This window comes from Prionailurus viverrinus, chromosome B2 (genome assembly GCF_022837055.1).
Source record: "Prionailurus viverrinus isolate Anna chromosome B2, UM_Priviv_1.0, whole genome shotgun sequence".
NCBI classification, from domain to species: domain Eukaryota; kingdom Metazoa; phylum Chordata; class Mammalia; order Carnivora; family Felidae; genus Prionailurus; species Prionailurus viverrinus.
The window spans coordinates 123,813,405-123,833,742 of record NC_062565.1 but is presented as its reverse complement, the minus strand read 5'-3'; the positions used below and the strand labels follow the sequence as shown (position 1 = coordinate 123,833,742).

Genomic DNA, 20,338 nt, shown 5'->3' with positions numbered 1-20,338 from the left:
CTACCTTTTATCTGAGCTATAATCATTCCCCATCAAATTGGGAGGGAAAAAAGGTAACTTGGGGAGGAGCAGACGAGTAATACATGGGAGCATCTCTTTATCAAGATTTTCTCTGAAGATCAGACAAACTAGATCAATGATTTATTTAGCATGAGTTGATTTCCCAGGTGTAGAATCCATCCCTGAGTTTTTGGAAAGGGCCTGAGATTGGAGAATCCAGTTTTCTTTCATGTCAATTAGCAATCTTACATCTACTGAGGAGTTACCTGTATACTGGATAGAGTACGCCTTTGTTTTCCTATCTAATTCCTCCTTTACCTCCCCACCCACACCCACTCTTTCTAGTGTCTAATTACCATTTTTGTCAAAGAGAGAAAGAAGTCTATCCTACACTGTGAGTGGAAAATGTCATCATATCACTGAGTTGGCACCAGATATTTTCTTCATTTGTAGAGACTTCCATCGTAGGCCCATGAGTCTGAATATGTTAAACAGCAAGAAGGAATACTTCTGCACACTGAAGATACGAGTCTGAAAGCCTCCTGACTCCCACCCAGGTGGGGCAAGGCTTGCCTGAATTCTGTTCCCTTTTGTTCATTATAAATAAGTGATTCTTGCTGTGCAAGCTGATCTATGTGGCACACAAACCCATTATCCTATTTAGGTCCTTGTAGAATGCATCCTTGAAATGTTTACTGAAATTTATGCAAAAAAATGTAATTTACTGTACAGAAATTCATTATGCCCGTAGCTACATAACAATAGAGGTTTTTTTTTTAAATAAGAAATACCTGTATTTGAGTAATTTGTTCCAGTTAGGTGTTGCTGAGACAAATGGCTGGTGTCAAAGAAGAGGAAGTTAATTGTAATGGCAATACATTATAAGGAGAAGTTTGTGTTAAAAAGCTGTTTCAGTCAGAGAAAGACAAAAAGCACATGACTTCACTCATATGAGGACTTTAAGACACAAAACAGATGAACATAAGGGAAGGGAAAGAAAAATAATATAAAAACAGGGAGGGGGAGAGAATAGAAGAGACTCATAAATATGGAGAACAAACTGAGGGTTACTGGAGGGATTGTGGGAGGGGGGATGAGCTAAATGGGTAAAGGAATCTACTCCTGAAATCATTGTTGCACTAGATGCTAATTTGGATGTAAATTATTAAAAAAAATAAATAAAAGGAGGGAAGAATTATGCTCTACTTTCTTCAATCAGAGCATGTACATAAATTACTTGGACTTCTGCACTGGAGGTTTGTCCATTTTCTCCCATTTATATATGTATTCAGGAATTTACTTATATTAGCTGGATTCACAGATTTTTTTAATACTTTGGATTATAAAATTATCATTTTAATATTTTTAAAAAAGCTGTTTCAAATCCTGTATGTGTAGAATGTCGCTCCTCAACATCCCAGCCACATTCAAAGACATCTCTACTTATAGTAGAGTCCTCCCACAAAGACATATTTATTTAACATAAAATAAAATTTAGAGGGATGAGAGGAGAGTCAAAATTTCTTTTGAGATTACTTTCCAGCTTTGTTATAATTTAACCTGACTTTTGGTACAGGTTGATTTAATCGACAGCTGTTCATGTCAAGAGAAGGGTATGTTCTCACCCCTGCTCACAAAACAATAAGGTATAAAATATGTCTAGATCTGGTAAAATAGGAATTGAGTTGGGGTTGTTTGCTTTGATAATGTTAATACTCAAACTATGTATGTCTTTAAAATGCTTAACATACTTTTATGAGCTTATTTCAATTATTCTTTTTTTTTTTTTTAATTTTTTTTTTCAATGTTTATTTATTTTTGGGACAGAGAGAGACAGAGCATGAACGGGGGAGGGGCAGAGAGAGAGGGAGACACAGAACCGGAAACAGGCTCCAGGCTCCGAGCCATCAGCCCAGAGCCCGACGCGGGGCTCGAACTCACGGACCGCGAGATAGTGACCTGGCTGAAGTCGGACGCTTAACCGACTGCGCCACCCAGGCGCCCCTATTTCAATTATTCTTGAAAAACAATCCAAGATAGACAAGTTCGGTACTTTCTACATAGATTAGGCAGATTAAAGATACTTTCTTTACAGATGAGAAATAAACCCAGAGAGATACAATGACTTAGAGGCATACACAGTAAGTGTCAGAGAAGGGCAAACTGCATCTTGTCTGACTTATCATCACGTATACTTCTAAGTCTGTGCACAGATTTCATGTCCCATAAAAATATGATTTTCTGGATTCTTGTTAGATTATTGAGCTTTTTTTTTTTTTTTTTTAACGTGAGCTTTGATGCAAGCCTAACATGGAAGCACTAACGTAATTAGTTTCCTAACTTTAAAGATGGGCCAGTTCTGTGACACCTGTGTTGGAGTGTTCTTCCTGAGCTGGTACAGCTTTATTTTTGCAGCATGCTGAAGGGTAAAGTTGAATCGTATCCTCTTGGTGAGGCCCGGGATGTTCACAACGGCCCATTTGATATTTCCTAGTCTCGTCGTGTTTTGAAGTATTGAACTTAGGTAAGAGGATGGAGCTAGGGAGTATAAGAAATAACCCTCCTTTACCCGACTTGGGTGGAACCCTTGCCTACTTCCCCTTGGACAGGAAGCGGGATCAGAAGGGAAGACCCAGAGGTCACCAGCTGGGGACCACGTTCTCTCCAGCCAGGAACTCCCAGCCTGCTCCTTTTCTTTCAGGAAGCTGAGGTCCTGCTTGCTAGTTCTGCTTCTCCCAGCCTGAATCAATTGAACTTGGCAACCCCACACCAGCTGCTCCCACTTCCTTCCCCCGGCTGCGATTACCTAAATTCTAGGCACACTTTCCAGTTGTGGAGATGCTCCATTTATTTATCCTTAAAATGACCTCTTCAAAGTTGTATTGTCCCAAATAGCTATCAAAAGTTGCCTTTGTCTTCCCTTGCAAAGAGACCCAGACTAGCTTGTCTCTTCTGTTTTCTTTCCCTATCTGGGTACTGGAAAATGGGGAAAAAAACAATTTGGGGTGTTTCTGGTACAGCCAGGGGGTGTCCAAACCAGAAAGCCTAAGACAAGTATGAAGTTGTAGGGAAGTAATGCATCCTCAAAACATTTCATTGGGAAGGATTTGGAGTTTATTTTGCCATCTTATTTCTCAGCAGTTTAGGTGAGGAATTTCCATGCAGTGATGTGAAACATAGCAGTTGGGTCTTAAATTTATTTCGTGTCCTCCTTTTTTTTCCTTCAGTGGGTTCAGTACAGATTAAACGTTCACTTGTCTCCCTGAGTAGGTAGCTACCTTGTGAGGTCTTGTTTGGTCTTTATTTGTACTGAGTTACAATGCATACATAGTACTTTTCTTCTTTAGAGTTGATGCCTCATTTAACATTACATCATAAACTGTGAGTAAACTCTGTCTCCTTCAAGAGAACAATTTATATCCATTTAGCCTTTACAAAACATAAGCAATAGTTAATAAGAATTCAGCAGATCCTGTGTTTTTTTTTAAACAGTGACTTTTTATTGGATTCTTTTCAGCACTTTTATTTATTTACTTTTTAAATGTTTACTTGTTTTGAGAGCAAAAGTGCGCATGCGTGCATGAGTGAGGGAGGGGCAGAGAGAGGGAAAAAGAGAATCCTAAGTAGGCTCCATGCTGTCAGCACAGAGTCCGACTTGGGGCTCCATCTCACAAACTGTGAGATAGATCATGACCCGAGCCGAAATCAAGAGCTGACGTTTAACTGACTGAGCCACCCAGGTTGCCCACAGCACTTTTAAACAACACCCAACTTAGCCAGTGGTATAAATTATACACTCAGTAAACGTTAGGGAAAGAGTCATTTGAAAATATGACCATACAAAGTAGTTTCACAGTTTAGTAGGGAACCAGAAACATTGACCCTGTGCCCTTTTAATAGTAAGTGCTACCTCTGGACATTCCCACGAACATCTTGCTTACTTGATAACTGACCACGGATTTGTAAATCATGGCACTCTGGACTCTCTCTGGTTCAAAATAGGCATCACGCACACTTATTATTTTATGGGGAGGTTTTTCATGGGGATGACCTTAATACAGTTTCATAATTTGTTATAATGCAAAATGAAATGAAAGCAAAGAAGACATGTAAGAGGGCTGTTATTAATGAGCCATTCTTCAGGAAGGTGTCACATATTGGCTCTAAGCCAATAGCAGCCTATTTTCTGTAGTGACGAGCAGAGGGACCCTTCAGCCTGCTCACTGTTCCCCTCGTCACTACTTCCATTTCTGTGTCTGGTGCACCAGAAGAGGGAGGCGGTAGGGTAGCTCCAGTCCTGGGCGTGAAGGTGTCTCTCCTTCCCGTGGCACAAGGACAGAGTGCTCACTGGATAGGCCTTTAGCCAAAAGCAAATGATAGAACAGAGTTGGAAGAGACCAGCAATCACTCAACCCAACTCTTAGTGTGTTACAGTAGAGGGAGGAGAAATGACATCTGGCTAGTCAAGAGTGGAGCCAGGACTTACACATTTCTACTGTGATTCATAGCCCAATATTTTATACATTCATTAACTTATTCATGCTCTTATTGAGTACCTACTATATGCCATTCAATTTTCTAGGCAATTAGTGGGGTAAAAGATGAACAAACCATTCGGGTTGCTTGTGATATGGGATAGGAGAATCGTATAATGACACATTTACAATGAGTACATGTATTGCTATCTTAGAGGTCTATACGGGGCTAATAGTGGCAGAAATTAAGAACATCATCTACTGTTGGGAAGTTTGGTGTCATTGAAGACAGTCAAGGGCAGCTTCAAAGAGAACAGGTTTCTTACGCAATGCACAGAGGATGCTATGTGATAGAGGATGAAGAGAAGGGCATTCCCTTGATACTTAGAAGGAGGAGAAGGGGATATTACTATCACAAGAGAGCTGTGTTCAAAAGAGTGTGGTTTGCTACTCTGAAGAGATGCTCTATAAATCAAGTTTGGAAAATTCTGCATACTGTGTTCCTGACTTTGTGATTATTCAGCGTTTTTAAAATTTTCAACTTATTTTTTCATGAACCATTGTGTGTGCATGTGTATGTTTGTGTGTGTAGATGTGTGTGTGTGTGTGTGTGTTTGTGTGTGTATGTGTGTGTGTGAGAGAGAGAGAGGGAAAAGGATGCACTAACTACCTGTGAAACACCTGTGGGAAGAGCCACTTTCCACCTTCCTCCACAGTGTCACTCATCTATCTCTTGGTTTCCATCCTCTGGGCACCGCTATCATCCAAGCCCTTATTTTGATGTCCCTGTACATTTGCAGTGCCACCTAAATGCTTTTTCCCCTCCAATACTAAATACCACCATCTCATTAGTATTTTTTTTCAAGTTTTAACAAGGTTTATCTTTTATGTATTTGTCATTCTTGGGTAATATGTTCACCTGATAGAAAAATTTAAAAGTGCAACACAATTTGGGGCACGTGGGTGGCTCAGTCAGTTAAGTGTCTGACTTCGGCTCAGGTCATGATCTCACGGTTTGTGGGTTCAAGCCCCGCGTCGGGCTCTATGCTGACAGCTCAGAGCCTGGAGCCTCCTTTGGATCCTGTCTCTCTGTCTCTCTCTGTCCTGCCCTTTCTCGTGCTTTGTCTCTCTCTCTCTCTTTCAAAAATAAATAAACGTTAAAATAAATAAATAAATAAAAGTGCAACAGGATATACAGTGAAAAGTCATTCTCTCATCTTTGACCCCCACCCAGCCAGCTTCCCTCTTTATTGGCAAGCACTATTATTGGTTTCTTGTATATTCTGCTAGGGAGATTTTACAAATGTACAAATTAGAATTTTCTTTTTCTCCCTTTTATACATAAATAGGAGCATAGGATGAACACCATTCTGTTCTTTGCTTTTTTTTTTTCACTTAGCAGTATATCTTGGAGATCTTTCCCTATCAAGAACTTCTCTATGAAGAGCTTCCTCATTCTTTGTTTAGTAGCATTATATTCCATTACATGGAGTTACCATCATTTATTTAACCAGATTCTAATGGGTAGACATTGATGTTGTGCCCAGCCTTTGCTATTACAGTGTCCCAATGTATGCTGATACTTCTTTATGTATATCGCCCACCTTAAAAAACATGCTGACTGCCAGTTGTTCACAAAGCACTTTATTTTGGCATTCAAGGCCTTCTTTAGTAAGGCCCTAAATAACTTTCTAATATTATTGGTACATGCCAAAGTGAACTTTCTTCTTAGTCCAGTGATCAAATTCAAGATCTTTTTCAAATACCTCTTTAACTCTCTTCTCTGTACTTCCTTAAATGAACTGTCTTCTCCAGCCCCCAGTCATCATTTGTGTCATTCCCTAAAAGAGTCTTTGCTGTTCCTGGTCCTCTAACTTGGATCCCTACCTTCCTGCTTTGCCTTTGAAAGTTGTCTTGTCCTCTTTGACTCATCTTGAGTTCCACCTTCTCTGCTGATCTTCCCAGACTTCCTCACATCTTAGGAACATCTTCTTTCCCTTTGAAATGTAAGCCCTTGCTGTAGCATTGCTCTTTAGACCTAGTATGTGTGGACATACACTCATGTGCACCCAGGCATGTGATGTTTCTTTTTAAATGTGTACGTGTCCTTTTTGTCCTCCCCCCCTTTTTTGACCCACAAGATTGTGAAGTATTGAAGGGCTTGTTTAGTATTTTATATACACAGCTTTATGGCTTTCAAAATTACCCTCTACAGTTCCTTCCTGAGATTTTTATTTACTCATCTGTTATCCTTAAGCGTTCAAAAATCTTACGTACTGCTCTAAGTCAAAATCCTTGTCAGTTCCCTCTTTGCCCCCACGTTGATCCTGGGATGAAGAAGGATAGCTGGTCAGCTGGGACTTGAATAGCTCCTCTGCTCCTTCCTTACCTCACCAGATCTGGCTCTTCTTCTTAGCCAGATGGACCCACCCTTGAGACTCCACAAAAGCCTCACATTCTCTGTTTCCATGACAACATACATGCCATCATTTCCAAAATTCTGTCCCATTTCTCTTTTTAAATCGTGATTCTCCAACCTCGGTGAAGCCTTTATGCCATAGGCTTTTCCAGATTATCTCTTCCATGTCTCTAGGCATTTAAACGACTGGAACTAACGATGATGAGAGCTTGCATTATCAACAGCTTTCTATGCACCTGACACAGTATAGCTACGTTATTTACACAATCTCACTCCTCACAGCCTAGAGGACAGAGATGCTGCCTGAAGTGTATTTCTTGCACTCCACTTTTTATTGAACAATATGTAAGTTGTATCTGTGACTGTTCATTGTCAGATGTCCTCATCTCTGTGTGGGTTTACCCACTCTGATAAGTGGCCAATACCCTTTATTTCCCAAGAGCCAGCATCTGCATGGTCCCCTCCCAGGGTGTAAGTGAGGTTGTACGTAGGGAAAGTGAACTCCTTTTAACCTTTCCCCAGAGAGATCGTGGCTGATAATTCACACGTGTTCTGCAAGAATGATTTTTAGATTATTCAGTTTTTGGATTTTACATATTTGTACTGTTTCCTTTAAACCATTGACAACACCTTTGTGTTCTCTCGTTTCCATCAGATTATAAGTTTTTCAGATACAGAAACATATGGTATACTTCCTGAAATTTCTAATTGCTAATAAAATTGTTAATACAAATACATCAAATAGTTAATTATCAAATTAATTTTGTATTAACGTCTGCTTTATTTTTTTCTTTTCTTATTTTTTAGGAAATCATTTGCCAGAAGAATACTGTGAGTATTTTCCCTAACTCTTCCAGAAATTTTTTATCATTTCTGTTCTATCAACTAATCTCTGGTTGTTTTTTTTAATCTCCACAAATTATTAATTTCTATCTCTGTTTTTCCTCTTTAGAGTTTCTGAGGTATCAATATAAATATGGTTATTTTATCTAAATGTTTCTTTACAGTGAAAATTTATAAATAGTGGAAGATGATGCTGATATCCGTTTGTTTTTGTTTTGTTTTGTTTAAGTTTCTTTATTTGAGAAAGAGAGAGAGAGAGAGAGAGAGAGAGAACACATGCATATAAGTGCAGGGAAGGGGCAGAGAGAGAGAGAGAAAGAGAGAATCCCAAGCAGGCTCTGCTTTGTCAGCGCAGAGCCTGACGTGGGGCTTGATCCCACAAACCGTGAAATCGTGGCCTGAGCTGAGATCAAGAGCCAGAGGCTTAACTGAGTCACCTAGGTACCCTAATGCCTGTTTTTTTTTAGCATATATATTTATATTTTGAGGAAAAAAAAAGTTTCCATAGTATATCCAATTTTGTAGCGTATATACGCACGAGTGCATATATGTGTCTGTGTGTCTACGTATGTTTATATATACGCATATATAGATGTCTGTGTCTGTGTATAAATTATATAACACAAATTATAAGTACGAATATACATACACACACACACACACACACACACACACACATACATATATAGATACATGTCAATCTATTATCTGTTTATCTATACAGGTTGATTTAAGTTCCTGAGTCTAGTCTGCCTTTGAGACCACACTACAGAAATCCTACTTTCCACACAGTACTGAACAAGAGTTAAGGGGCGCCCGCATTGCTCAGTCAGTTAAGCGTCCGACTTCAGCTCAGGTCATGATCTCACGGTCCATGAGTTCAAGCCCTGCATCGGGCTCTGTGCTGACAGCTCAGAGCCTGGAGCCTGTTTCGGATTCTGTGTCTCCCTCTCTCTCTTACCCTCCCCCGTTCATTCTCTGTCTCTCTCTGTCTCAGAAATAAATAAATGTTAAAAAAACAAACAAACAAAACAAGAGTTAAAAAATGATAAAAGTAAATTTCAAATTTTAAAAGTGCATGAAGAAAATTTATATATATTAGGGAATCAGCCTTGTTAGGCTAGTGGTTGTATTTTTCATTTAGAAAATAAGCCAGCATTTAAAAACCTTAAAGAATGTATCTCTATAAATTAGATTGGAAATAATACCCTACATAAAGATCTGCACGTGATTTAAGATGATAAGATTAAAAGTACAATTGGTAGTTTGTCCTTCCATCTGAAAGTTTAAAACTTACTGTTAAGATTGCACCAAGTCAGAGACTCATTGCAACATAATGTCATTATGCACTTTTATTCTTCACATCTGGACAGGAAATGAGCAATTATTGCTTCAGGCATCTGTTTAGCATAGCAGTTTTATTAAACAAATATTGATCATGTATTGTGTGCCAGGCTTTGAGCCTCGTGCCACAGGGATTCACCGTGGAGAGTGAAAGTGGAAGCAAGCAGATTCCTAACTGCTCCGTGAGACAGCAAATGACAAGTGCCAGAGTCTAGCTGGGGGAGAAGGTCAGGACACAAATAAGCAAAGACACAAATCAGAAAATTAATGCAGGGAGGGGCGCCTGGGTGGCTCAGTCGGTTAAATGTCCGACTTTCGGTTTCCACTCAGATCATCATCTTTCAACTTCGTGGGTTTGAGCCCCGCATCAGGCTCTATGCTGGCAGCATGGAGCCTGCTTGAGATTCTCTGTATTCCTCTCTCTGTGCCCCTCCCCAACTAATGCTGTCTCTGTCTCTCTCAAAATAAAACAAATAAGCTTAAGAATTTTAAGAAAAGAAAGAAAGGAAAGAAAATGCAAGGCGATGTGAAGAATGGGTGGCCGTGTATCAAGTGGTCAGAGAGGTCTTTCAGAGCAGGTAGCATTTACAGAGACCTAAATGGTAGGAAATTGCTAACCACGCCCACTGATGGGTCAGACATGTGGAGAAGCAGGCTTGCAAGATGACTGGAATATTGCACGTTATGATCTGGTCACCTGTTGACCTGAGTAAGCAGCGGGGTTTCAGCTACTGGGTGTCCTTATCAAAAGTTGAGTATTTTGAGCATATATTTCGATATGTTTGAATGCTTTGGTTCACCTTTATGCAGCTTTTAAAAATTGAAAAACAGAATCAGCATGTTTTTTTTTAAGTGAAGATAATAGAATAGGACTAGATTTTGAACTGCAGGTTTTTATAGCCCTGAGCACAGGCACGGGCCAGAGAGATTGCTGTTGTCATTTTATGATCATGCCTTAGTGCTTTGAAGTTTAAGGAAATGTGGTCTTTCTTTTTCAAGAAGCAGGTCTGAATATTTTAGAATTGGTACCTTATTAATAAGGCAGTTGTTGTGTCTGAGATGTCTGTTCTTGATCACATAGTGTTTTCTTTTTTAATTTGCTTTGGATTATCAGTTATTTGAAACTCTGGGTGAAATAGCAATCTGTAAACAGAAATTGCAACGATGACGTTTCTAAGTTTTAAGTGAGCCAACCCGGGGAAAAAAATATTCCCATATTATTAGTTTTCATCATTTTGAAAAAAAAAAAAAGTGCTTTTCTCTGCAGTTGGTATCTTTTAGAGAAACAGTGTTAAAACCAAACCTCACACTTTGCCCCCACTGCAGGCTCACTGCGCTGTTGTCTTAGTTCAGGCCTGGTAGCATCTATGTGCCTCCTGCAGCTTCTCACCCTCCACTCTGTTTGGACACCAACAAGGGGGAATGAAAAAAATATGTATTTATTGCCTTAGAAACATAGGGAAGAGACTCCAGAAAGTGCAGTGAGGCCAGGAGCTTAGGAAAACCTTGGCATGCTGGTTATTTTCAACAAGGATTCTGAAGCCTTATTCCACGGGGTTTGAAGAAGACAGTTGCAGGAATACATTTTTCTCTGCTGTTTGCAAGACTCATTTTACTTTCTTCACCCCTGCAGCAGTGATGCACACCCAGATGTCTGAGAGTCGTCCTCTCCCAGGATTGTTTTACGCAGACGCTTTATTCCCCGGTGCCCAGTATTTCAATAGTTCTGTATGCTGTTTCATGTCTTGTACACAAATACACGTGGCATTAAGGCTTCTGAGGATACAGAACTTGGTGCAGCAGCAGCAGAATGTTTTGAAATGCTAATAGTGTTTTCCTGGCTTACTGGCTTTTCATCTATTCTGATTTTTGATTTGGAAGATTCAGAGCATTTCTTTTTAAATTTTGAGTTATAGAACTTATCTAAAACAGGAATATTTGGGGCGCCTGGGTGACGCAGTCGGTTAAGCGTCCGACTTCAGCCAGGTCACGATCTCGCTGTCCGTGAGTTCAAGCCCCGCGTCAGGCTCTGGGCTGATGGCTCGGAGCCTGGAGCCTGTTTCCAATTCTGTGTCTCCCTCTCTCTCTGCCCCTCCCCCGTTCATGCTCTATCTCTCTCTGTCCCAAAAATAAATAAACGTTGAAAAAAAAACTTTAGAACAGGAATATTTGATTCTGTTGCTCTTTTATAACCCACTCATAGTTAAAGCTCTAGAAACCTTGGGGAGCAACCTCTTGGTACACTTGCCTTTCTTTTCTGCTTAGGCAGTGGATCTGGTGAAAAGGATTACGTTGGAGGATATGCTATAGGATCTCAGAAACATTAAAAAAATTTTTTTAATGTTTTATTTATTTTTGAGACAAAGCATGAGCAAGGGAGGGGCAGAGAGATAGGGAGACGCAGATTCCAAAGCAGGCTCCGGGCTCTGAGCTTTCAGCACAGAGCCTGATGTGGGGCTCGAACCCACAAATCATGAGATCACGACCTGAGCTGAAGTCAGATGCTTAACCGACTGAGCCACCCAGGTGCCACTCAGAAACATTTTAGAAACAGGATATGTTTATTTTTCTTCTTCCTGACTAGTCTTCCAAATTATTGTTCCATGAAGGAGAACTTAAGAAAGGAACAATTTAATGTACTTAATTTAAAAATCAAATCTCAACCTCTGGAAGTTCTTCTATACTTTAAGTGGAAGTCAGGTCCTGTTTCAGCTCAACACTACCAGACGTACAACAGGTGCCTCAAAGAATACGTTCATAAATAATTCAGTCTGGCTGGAAGAGCATTGTCACTTCTCGTCTGTTTGCTGTGAAGCTATGGCTTGGCTCATTCAGGGTTCCATGAAAGTGACCTGAGGCAAAGCGTTGGTGCGTCAGCATGCAGGGGCCACTCAGGAGGATGCAGAACCCTCTAACGATTATGGCATAACCTCCAGAGAAGTCTCTAGGCTAGAGTCCCAAACACATCACAGACCAGCTGCATGACCTCCATAAGCCTAATCTGAATCCTCCTATAAAACAGGGATGATAGCACCTTCTTCAGTGGGTTGTTGGGAGCGTGTATGACCTCCCTTGGCATGTGCAAGTGGTGAGTCATTGTTTGCTCTCGTTTGTTTAGTTGTAAGGGTAAGAGAAGTGATGTGTTGTTCCCCGTAATACTGAAATGGCTAGGATCTGGCAATCTGGGCTCTCTGTGCTCCCTAGAACGGTGATGGGGTTTCCCACATAGCTCATTCTACTTCTCTGCTCTCTGCCTTTTTCTTTTTCTCTCTCTGTGGCTTTTCTCTTAGAGGTCTCTCATGTTGCCTTAGATTCAACCACACCAAATACTTCTCAGCTCTGTACTTTTGTTGGAAACTCTTTGACATTCCAATCATGTATTTCCAACTATCTTCTGGCCATTCTCACTTTAGGGGTTCAGCTCCCCTGAAATCATAGCCTTCCTAATAGTGAACATTTCACCCTTCCCACCCCAAATCAGATACCAAACTCTTGAAGTTCCTCTCACATATTACCTGGAAGTCAGGTTCTGTTTGTGATTTATTACCTGATCTATAATAAGTACCCCTGACTATAATATATTCATAAATAATTCAGTCTGATTGATGTTGTTGTTAATGATACCACTCTTTTTAGGTAGCCCCATTTAAGACTGTGATTATGTTTTCTTTCTTGCCCTGAATCTGCCCATGATTCCCACTGCCCAGCACATACAGTTTAAAACCCTTAGCTCTGCATTCTCTCCCTTCTCTGAGCTCTAAGATCTGGTCAGACTTGCTTCCTGAGGGGTGTCCAGTCCAATTTCTTCTTTCTCCTTTAGCTCTACTTTTGTTTGTGCTAGTGTTCCCTCACTTGACATCATTGGGAATCAGTAGAAGGTCGGGATGAGTGAGTGGAGAGTAGCATGGGCTGAGGCCAGAGAGAGAAGCAGGATTTGTATCATCAGGCCCCTGTAGGCCACAAGGACATGCCTTATCCTCATCCCACTGCCTTTCGAAGTGAGGGAAGTGATGTGATACAGGTTGTTAAAAGATCACTTTGATGGCTGGGTGGACAATAGATTGGAGGACAAGAGTGAAAGCAGGGAGACTACCTAAAAGCCAGTGACAATGGCTCAGGCCAGGTATGTTGGTCGCATGGCCTGCCATGCAGGCAGAGAAGATGGAGGAAAATGGACAAATATGAGATCCATTCTGGAGGCAGAGTAGACTGGACTTTGATAGGATATGGGTGGTGAAGGAAATGGAAGCGTCAAGGAAAACTTCTGGGTCTCTAGTTGTAGTAACAGAGAGGCTAACAGAGCCATGACTGTGACCGAGCAGACTGGAGGGAGCAGCTTTGTTCTGACATCACTCAACAGCCTAGCCTGTCAGGTGGGCAGCCCTTAACGTTAGTTCTTATTCTTGTCATGTATTTACACTATGTCTCTGTGATTAAATTTTAAGCTCCCCAGAGGCTGAAGGCTGTGTTTTAAACTACCCTATTTTTCCTGCAGCATATATCACAAATGCCTTAGCCATGAGACATGGTGAATAAATATTTAACTGATGGATGGAAGCTGTGCCATACTGTTTTTTTATGAGGTGTTTTTTTTTTTTTGCATCATCTGTAAGCCCTAATTATTTAAAGTAAGCAATTAAAGAAATTGGAGGGAATTTCCATTTTCATAGGTCATAAATAAGAAATGAGGTTTGCTATTTTGCTTCATATTCAGGATTACTGTTGAAAATGACTCACTGCACTTGGGATTTCATGAATGTGGGGTCTCCAGGCCACCTCACCACCTCCCGGACTCTCCTCTTTCCACAGATGTGCACTGGGAACTACACATTCGTTCCTTACATGATCACTCCACATAATAAAGTCTACTGCTGCGATAGCAGCTTCATGAAGGGGTTGACAGAGCTCATGCAACCGAACTTCGAGCTGCTTCTTGGACCCATTTGCTTACCTCTTGTGGACCGTTTCATTCAACTTCTGAAGGTAGCACAAGCAAGTTCCAGGTAAGGTGGAATAATGCCACCTGATGATGATAATGGAGTGCTGTGCATCTTATCAGAGGTTTCTTAGAGATGGCACACAGCCAAGAACCAGGAACATAAAAGTATGGTATCTTCCAAGTAGATAAAAATAGATGCCACATAGTTCACTTTATTCACAGAACAACTTGAGATCAGAAAGGAAGAAAAAAAGACTGCTAAGTACATTATAGTAATGGTAGAGATATATATTCAAAGTAAGTATAGAAACAGTATCAGAATAAACGTCCCGGGAACGTTTCATATAAGAGCAAGAACTCTGCCAAAATTGCTGGCAGGATTATTATATTTTAGTGAAGAACAATCACTTATGTTAATAAATGATGATGCTGAGTCAGAAAGTAAACGCCGTATTATGACCAAATCTTAGGCACGCCTGACTTATTTGGAACAACTATTCCAAACGGTAAAATGAAAACGTTTTGGCATTTCTAGAGGTACATGTCAGGTTCTTGGAAAATTCGTTAAAATGCAGTATCTTTACCTAATTTTTTCTGAAGCAAAGCTAAAAGGAATAAAGGACTCCCAAATTTCTTAATAATGCGCAATCTCTGAGGTGTTCATTCCGCGCACCTTGTGAACTAAAAGCTACCAGTGCTGCAAATTTTGTTTCCTTATACAATCATTGCTTTTAATTGAAATCCTTTCTAGTATTAACTCTTTGAAATGTGTGTTTTCCCACCAGCCAGTATTTCCGGGAATCTATACTCAATGATATCAGGAAAGCTCGTAATTTATACACTGGTAAAGAATTGGCAGCTGAATTGGCAAGAATTCGGCAGCGAGTAGATAATATTGAAGTCTTGACAGCAGATATTGTCATAAACCTGTTACTTTCCTACAGAGATATCCAGGTGAGAAGATGCTTAAAGTAAAATCTTCATCATGTAGCCTGTTGGAGGAATAAGGGAGAGTTAACATCGTATTTCAGTGAGCTGAGAGGTTATTCATGTCACTACATGTAATTTTTTGTTGACTTTTCTAAGCTGCCATCCTGAGAATCTATAAGTAAAAAAAACTCCTATGAGTTTCCTATCTGTGGGATGTGTAATGAGGTACTTGTATGGTAAAGGTCTTTTTCCTCCAGAAGAACAAAAAGAAAAGTTTGCGTGTATAGCTAATCTGTGGACAATCTATTCAGACACACCCATCAGCCAATATTGTGAAAACTTTGTGTTAGCAAAAGCAGAAATGTGGGGGGCTTTCTGGTGATATCTCTTACTCCTTGAAATCATGTGGCTTAAAATTAATGGTGCTAGATCTGACTAGCTGGAAGCAAGACATATGTAACTGATTAATTATTAGAATAACCTTTAAAATATATCATGTAAAACACACCAACATACCATTTAGTGTTATTGATATGTCTTACAATTTTTTAATATGGTACATAGAATGAAATCCTCTCTGAGTTGGGGATTTGCTATTAGATTTTTATAGTAAAATGCAAGTGACTTCTGGTTTCTTATTCCTAGGCTTTCAGGCCCAAGTAAAGCTTCATGAAGACAACAGAGATTCACATACATGTAGAGGTGTGGTACTTAGGGTCCCAAGACTAGGATAGCTTGACACAATATCATCTTGTTACATGTGACAGAAGCTCAGTCAGTTGCTCCATGTCCTGGATGTTTTGAAAATTATTTCTAAAAAAAAAAAAAATTATTTCTTTGAAAGTAATTGATGAGACACTGTATACCAGGAATCTGGCTCCATGGAGAAGTAAGCCATCCATAGTTAGACAGTTAGTATTGTCATTCTAGATGATTTATTGTTTGGGGGGGAGGGCGTCAGATGTGGTAACTGTATTTTAATGTTTTTATCTATATAATCAAATTTCTTATTTAAGAAAAAAAAGTTTCTTTATGGTTCTAGATTCTTTTTGGTTCTTGATTCCAGATTCCTCTGGATTTTAGTTTTCTTTTTAACACCCTTCTCGGATTCACATATCTGATTGTCAAAAAGCATTTCATTGTCAGAACTGTCTCCTAATAGTTTAATTCTGTGTTACTCTCCTCTTGTTTAAAGGACTATGATTCTATTGTGAAGCTGGTAGAGACGTTAGAAAAGCTGCCAACCTTTGATTTGGCTTCCCATCACCATGTGAAGTTTCATTATGCATTTGCACTGAATAGGTAAGAAAAAAACCTTTCTGTCCACAAAGTGCTAACATCCTGTTTTATAACCTGCGTATTCTTTCCAGGGTATGTTTTCGCCACAGCATTGCAGCCACTCCCTATTAGAATGTAATATTAATATTTCTACTTCAACCGTATGAAGCATAAGAAGCATATACATTTTGATTTTTAATTTTTTTTGTCCCTCACAGTTTGTATATGTAAATTCTTAAAATTCTTTTTCTTCTTTGTCAGAGTTTGTATTTACTATTTATACTTGGTCAGAATCTTTTTCAATTGCATGAACATGATGTTATTATTCTTAGGCAGATATCCTCAACACCAAATGGTTATTCACTTAAACATTTACTAGGTTAGTACCCTATGACCCAGCAATAGCACTGCTAGGAATTTACCCAAGGGATATAGGAGTACTGATGCATAGGGGCACTTGTACCCCAATGTTTATAGCAGCACTCTCAACAATAGCCAAATTATGGAAAGAGCCTAAATGTCCATCAACCGATGAATGGATAAAGAAATTGTGGTTTATATACACAATGGAGTACTACGTGGCAATGAGAAAGAATGAAATCTGGCCCTTTGTAGCAACGTGGATGGAACTGGAGAGTGTGATGCTAAGTGAAATAAGCCATACAGAGAAAGACAGATACCATATGTTTTCACTCTTATGTGGATCCTGAGAAACTTAACAGAAACCCATGGGGGAGGGGAGGGGAAAAAAAAAAAAGAGGTTAGAGTGGGAGAGAGCCAAAGCATAAGAGACTCTTAAAAACTGAGAACAAACTGAGGGTTGATGGGGGGTGGGAGGGAGGGGAGGGTGGGTGATGGGTATTGAGGAGGGCACCTGTTGGGATGAGCACTGGGTGTTGTATGGAAACCAATTTGACAATAAATTTCATATATTGAAAAAAAAATTTACTAGGTTAGGGTAAGGGCATTTATGTCTAGGTGAACATATTGCTAACCAAAGAATATTTTCGTTTTCACTGCTTTGAACACAATTATTATCAAAACTCCATTGACCACATTTTAGGACATGTATCCATGAGTCCGCTAACACAGCATGAACACTCCTGCTTCCAGTCCTGCCTCTGTGCCTTCTGTCCACATCGTGGCACACACCTCAGTGCCACTTTCTACAGTTACCAGGGAGGCCATCCATGCTCTGGCCACAGAGAAGCCTAAAGCACTGAACTGTCCAAAGCCTGTTAGTTGTGCTGTTCTCTTCCATGATAGCACGTTGAATATATATGTGGTTACTACAACTGAAGAGAATGAGAAAAAGAAAAAGGAGGGACATTACATCTCCAGAGCACTTGTCATGTGTCACTTAAGGCTTATTTTATAGATGAGGAAACTGAAGCTGGGAAGAGTTGAATGGCCCATAGTTAACAACCATAAAACTGAGGCTCAAACCGAGATCTAGTGATTCTGATGTCTGTGTTCTTCATCACTGGGTTTTCCTGCCTCTGTCTACAGAGAAAAATGTCTGCATGCTATTCAGCCACAGATAGTTCCTTTCTTTCTTTATCTGCCCAAACTGTAGAACTTGCTAACTTTATCAGTAAATGTGGAATGAAAGTAGATTTCATTTCCCCATTTATTAAACATCTATTTCTTTGGCTTTGACAGAGTGAGATGAGACCTCCAGAGATTACCAGCTCCAGCTGGCTCTCAAATGAATCTTTTTTGAAAGATGGAATAGAATGTGTTCTATTTTTAAATGAAAAATGGGAGTCCATAAGAGCCTCTTATATTTTTCTTCATTTGTGTTTTAATTTTGCCTTTCCTAAAATACAGTATAATGAACTGATAAGCATATTTTTTGAAGTGTTATTATAAACTCAAGGTATTTAGAACAAAGTAAAAAAAAAAAGAAATTCATAGACAGATCTATTTAAAGTCATAATGGAGAATAGAAATAACTTTTTTATAGCAGCTTTATTGAAAGATAATTCTTGTATCATACAATTGACCTCTTTCAGGTGTACAATTCAGTGGTTTTTAATATAGTAACAGAATTGTATGACCATCAACACAATAAATTTTATGACTTTTTTATGTCCCCCCGAAGAAACCCCCTACCCATTAGCAGTCACTCTCCCTTTCCTCCTGAAAATCTCCCAGACCTAGGCAATCACTGATCTACTTTTAGTCTCCAGATTTGCCTATTCTGAACATTTCATGTAAATGGAATTATATTATTTGTAATCTTTTGTAACTAGCTTCTTTTACTTAGCATAATGTTTTCAAGGTCCAAGAATAATTTTTAAGAGGATTTTTATCTGGTTCTTGAGAATAGTCTACACATACTTGCTATTTTATTTTTTTAATGTTTACTTATTTATTTTGGGAGACAGAGTGAGAGAGAGAGAGCGTGTATGCACACAAGTGGGGGAGGGGCAGAGAGACAGAGAGAGCAGAATCCCAAGCAGACTTCACTGTCAGCACAGAGCGCCACGCAAGGCTTGATCTCATGAACTGTGAGATCATGACTTAAGCCAAAATGGAGAGTCAGAGGCTTAAGTGACTGAGTTCCTCAGATGCCCCATACACTTGCTATTTTGAAATAAGCTACATAAACATCTTCCTTAGATGATCAACTGGTGATACAAAGACATCAGGCAACTCTTGGGTTAAAGTCAGTTTGTTGGTGTTGTCTGTGAATGAGTTTGCACAGTGTTTTGGAGCAAAAGCCATTGAAACCTAGAGTCAGGGTTTGGGCTGTGTTTGGATTACTTGACTGGCCCTTTTAAGGGCACAGACCATTCCTAATCTCACTCCACACCCTTGAACCTGTGGATCATGAATGTATGTTCTACGAAATTAGAGGGACTCTGGATAAGTAAGTGCAAATCCATCGCCAGGATCCAGAAAGCAGCACAGAAGTGACCCATGTTAGACCCAGTAGACGTGTGATAGGATGAAAAAGACAAAAAGACTTAGGACAGAGGTTTACAGGTGACTCTCAAAATCTCCTTGTTGCTTTTACCCTGCCAAACTTCACTATTGTGAACCAATACATCAAATAGAATTTTAAAAATGTAATTACCCTGCATTGCTCCTATAATCTATATTGAAACAGTGATGTTTTCTTTCCCTACCATAGGAGAAATCTCCCTGGAGACAGAGCAAAAGCTCTTGATATTATGATTCCCCTGGTGCAAAGTGAAGGGCAAGTTGCTTCAGATATGTATTGCCTAGTGGGCCGAATCTACAAAGATATGTTTTTGGACTCTAATTTCCTGGACACTGAAAGTAGAGACTATGGAGCTTCTTGGTAAGTATATAGGATAAAGTAATTACTTGATAAATCATGACATGAAAAAAATGGTTTGCAAATGAGGGTGTTATCCTTTAGATTGTATATTATGAAGTAAAGCTTAGAATTTATAGCTTCAGTGAAGCCTTTTGATGAAATTCATTTAATGTGGTAGAATAAATTGGGGTAAACTGGATGAGAAGATAATTTGAGAAAATATAATTTTATGAAGATATTTTAATATGCAGTATAATAAGCATCATTTTGTGGAAAATTTATAAAAGTTTATAAAAAGACATGAAAGAATACTACAATGAATGAAAAAATGTACAAAATTTGTGGGTGTGAAGAATTGATATTTTAAAGATGTTAACCCTCCCGAGCAGGGCTTTACTGGGATTTGGCAAATCGATTCTAAAATTTATTTGAAAAAATAAAGGGCCGAGAATAAGCAAAGCAATATTGGAGAACAAAGTGGAAAGACTTGCTCTACCAGATAGCAAGACCTACTATAAAGATGTAATAATTAAGATACCGCAGTATGAGTGTAGACGTGGACAAACACTGAAACAGAAGAGAGAGCCCGGAACAAGCTAAGATATGTACGAGCCTAGATTATGACAGCAAACTTAATGAACCAGAGTGGAAATGGTGGACTCTTCAAGAATGGTGCAGGGAACACTTGTTCATCTGCTTGTAAAAATAAAATAAAATTGGATTTCTACTTTAAGTCATGCACAAGAAATGGAATCCAAGTAAATTAAAGACCAAAATATTTTTAAATACTTTAGAAAAATACTTTTAGAATAAAATATACA

At 39.3% G+C, this 20,338-nt stretch overlaps 1 protein-coding gene across 4 annotated transcripts in view; it reads left to right on the top strand.

Annotated features, from left to right (window-relative positions):
- The window catches only part of MAP3K5 (mitogen-activated protein kinase kinase kinase 5), a 207,842-nt gene that overhangs the window by 72,957 nt on the left and 114,547 nt on the right, over positions 1–20,338 (top strand). For 3 of the 4 annotated variants that reach the window (XM_047857784.1, XM_047857785.1, XM_047857787.1), the window contains 5 exons: positions 7,702–7,725; positions 13,891–14,084; positions 14,806–14,974; positions 16,146–16,252; positions 19,368–19,538. In XM_047857784.1, coding sequence (XP_047713740.1) covers positions 7,702–7,725; positions 13,891–14,084; positions 14,806–14,974; positions 16,146–16,252; positions 19,368–19,538 — 665 coding nt within the window. Of the gene's footprint in view, positions 1–7,701; positions 7,726–13,795; positions 14,085–14,805; positions 14,975–16,145; positions 16,253–19,367; positions 19,539–20,338 lie in introns of all 4 variants that reach the window. The other variant, XM_047857786.1, reaches the window with a different exon arrangement.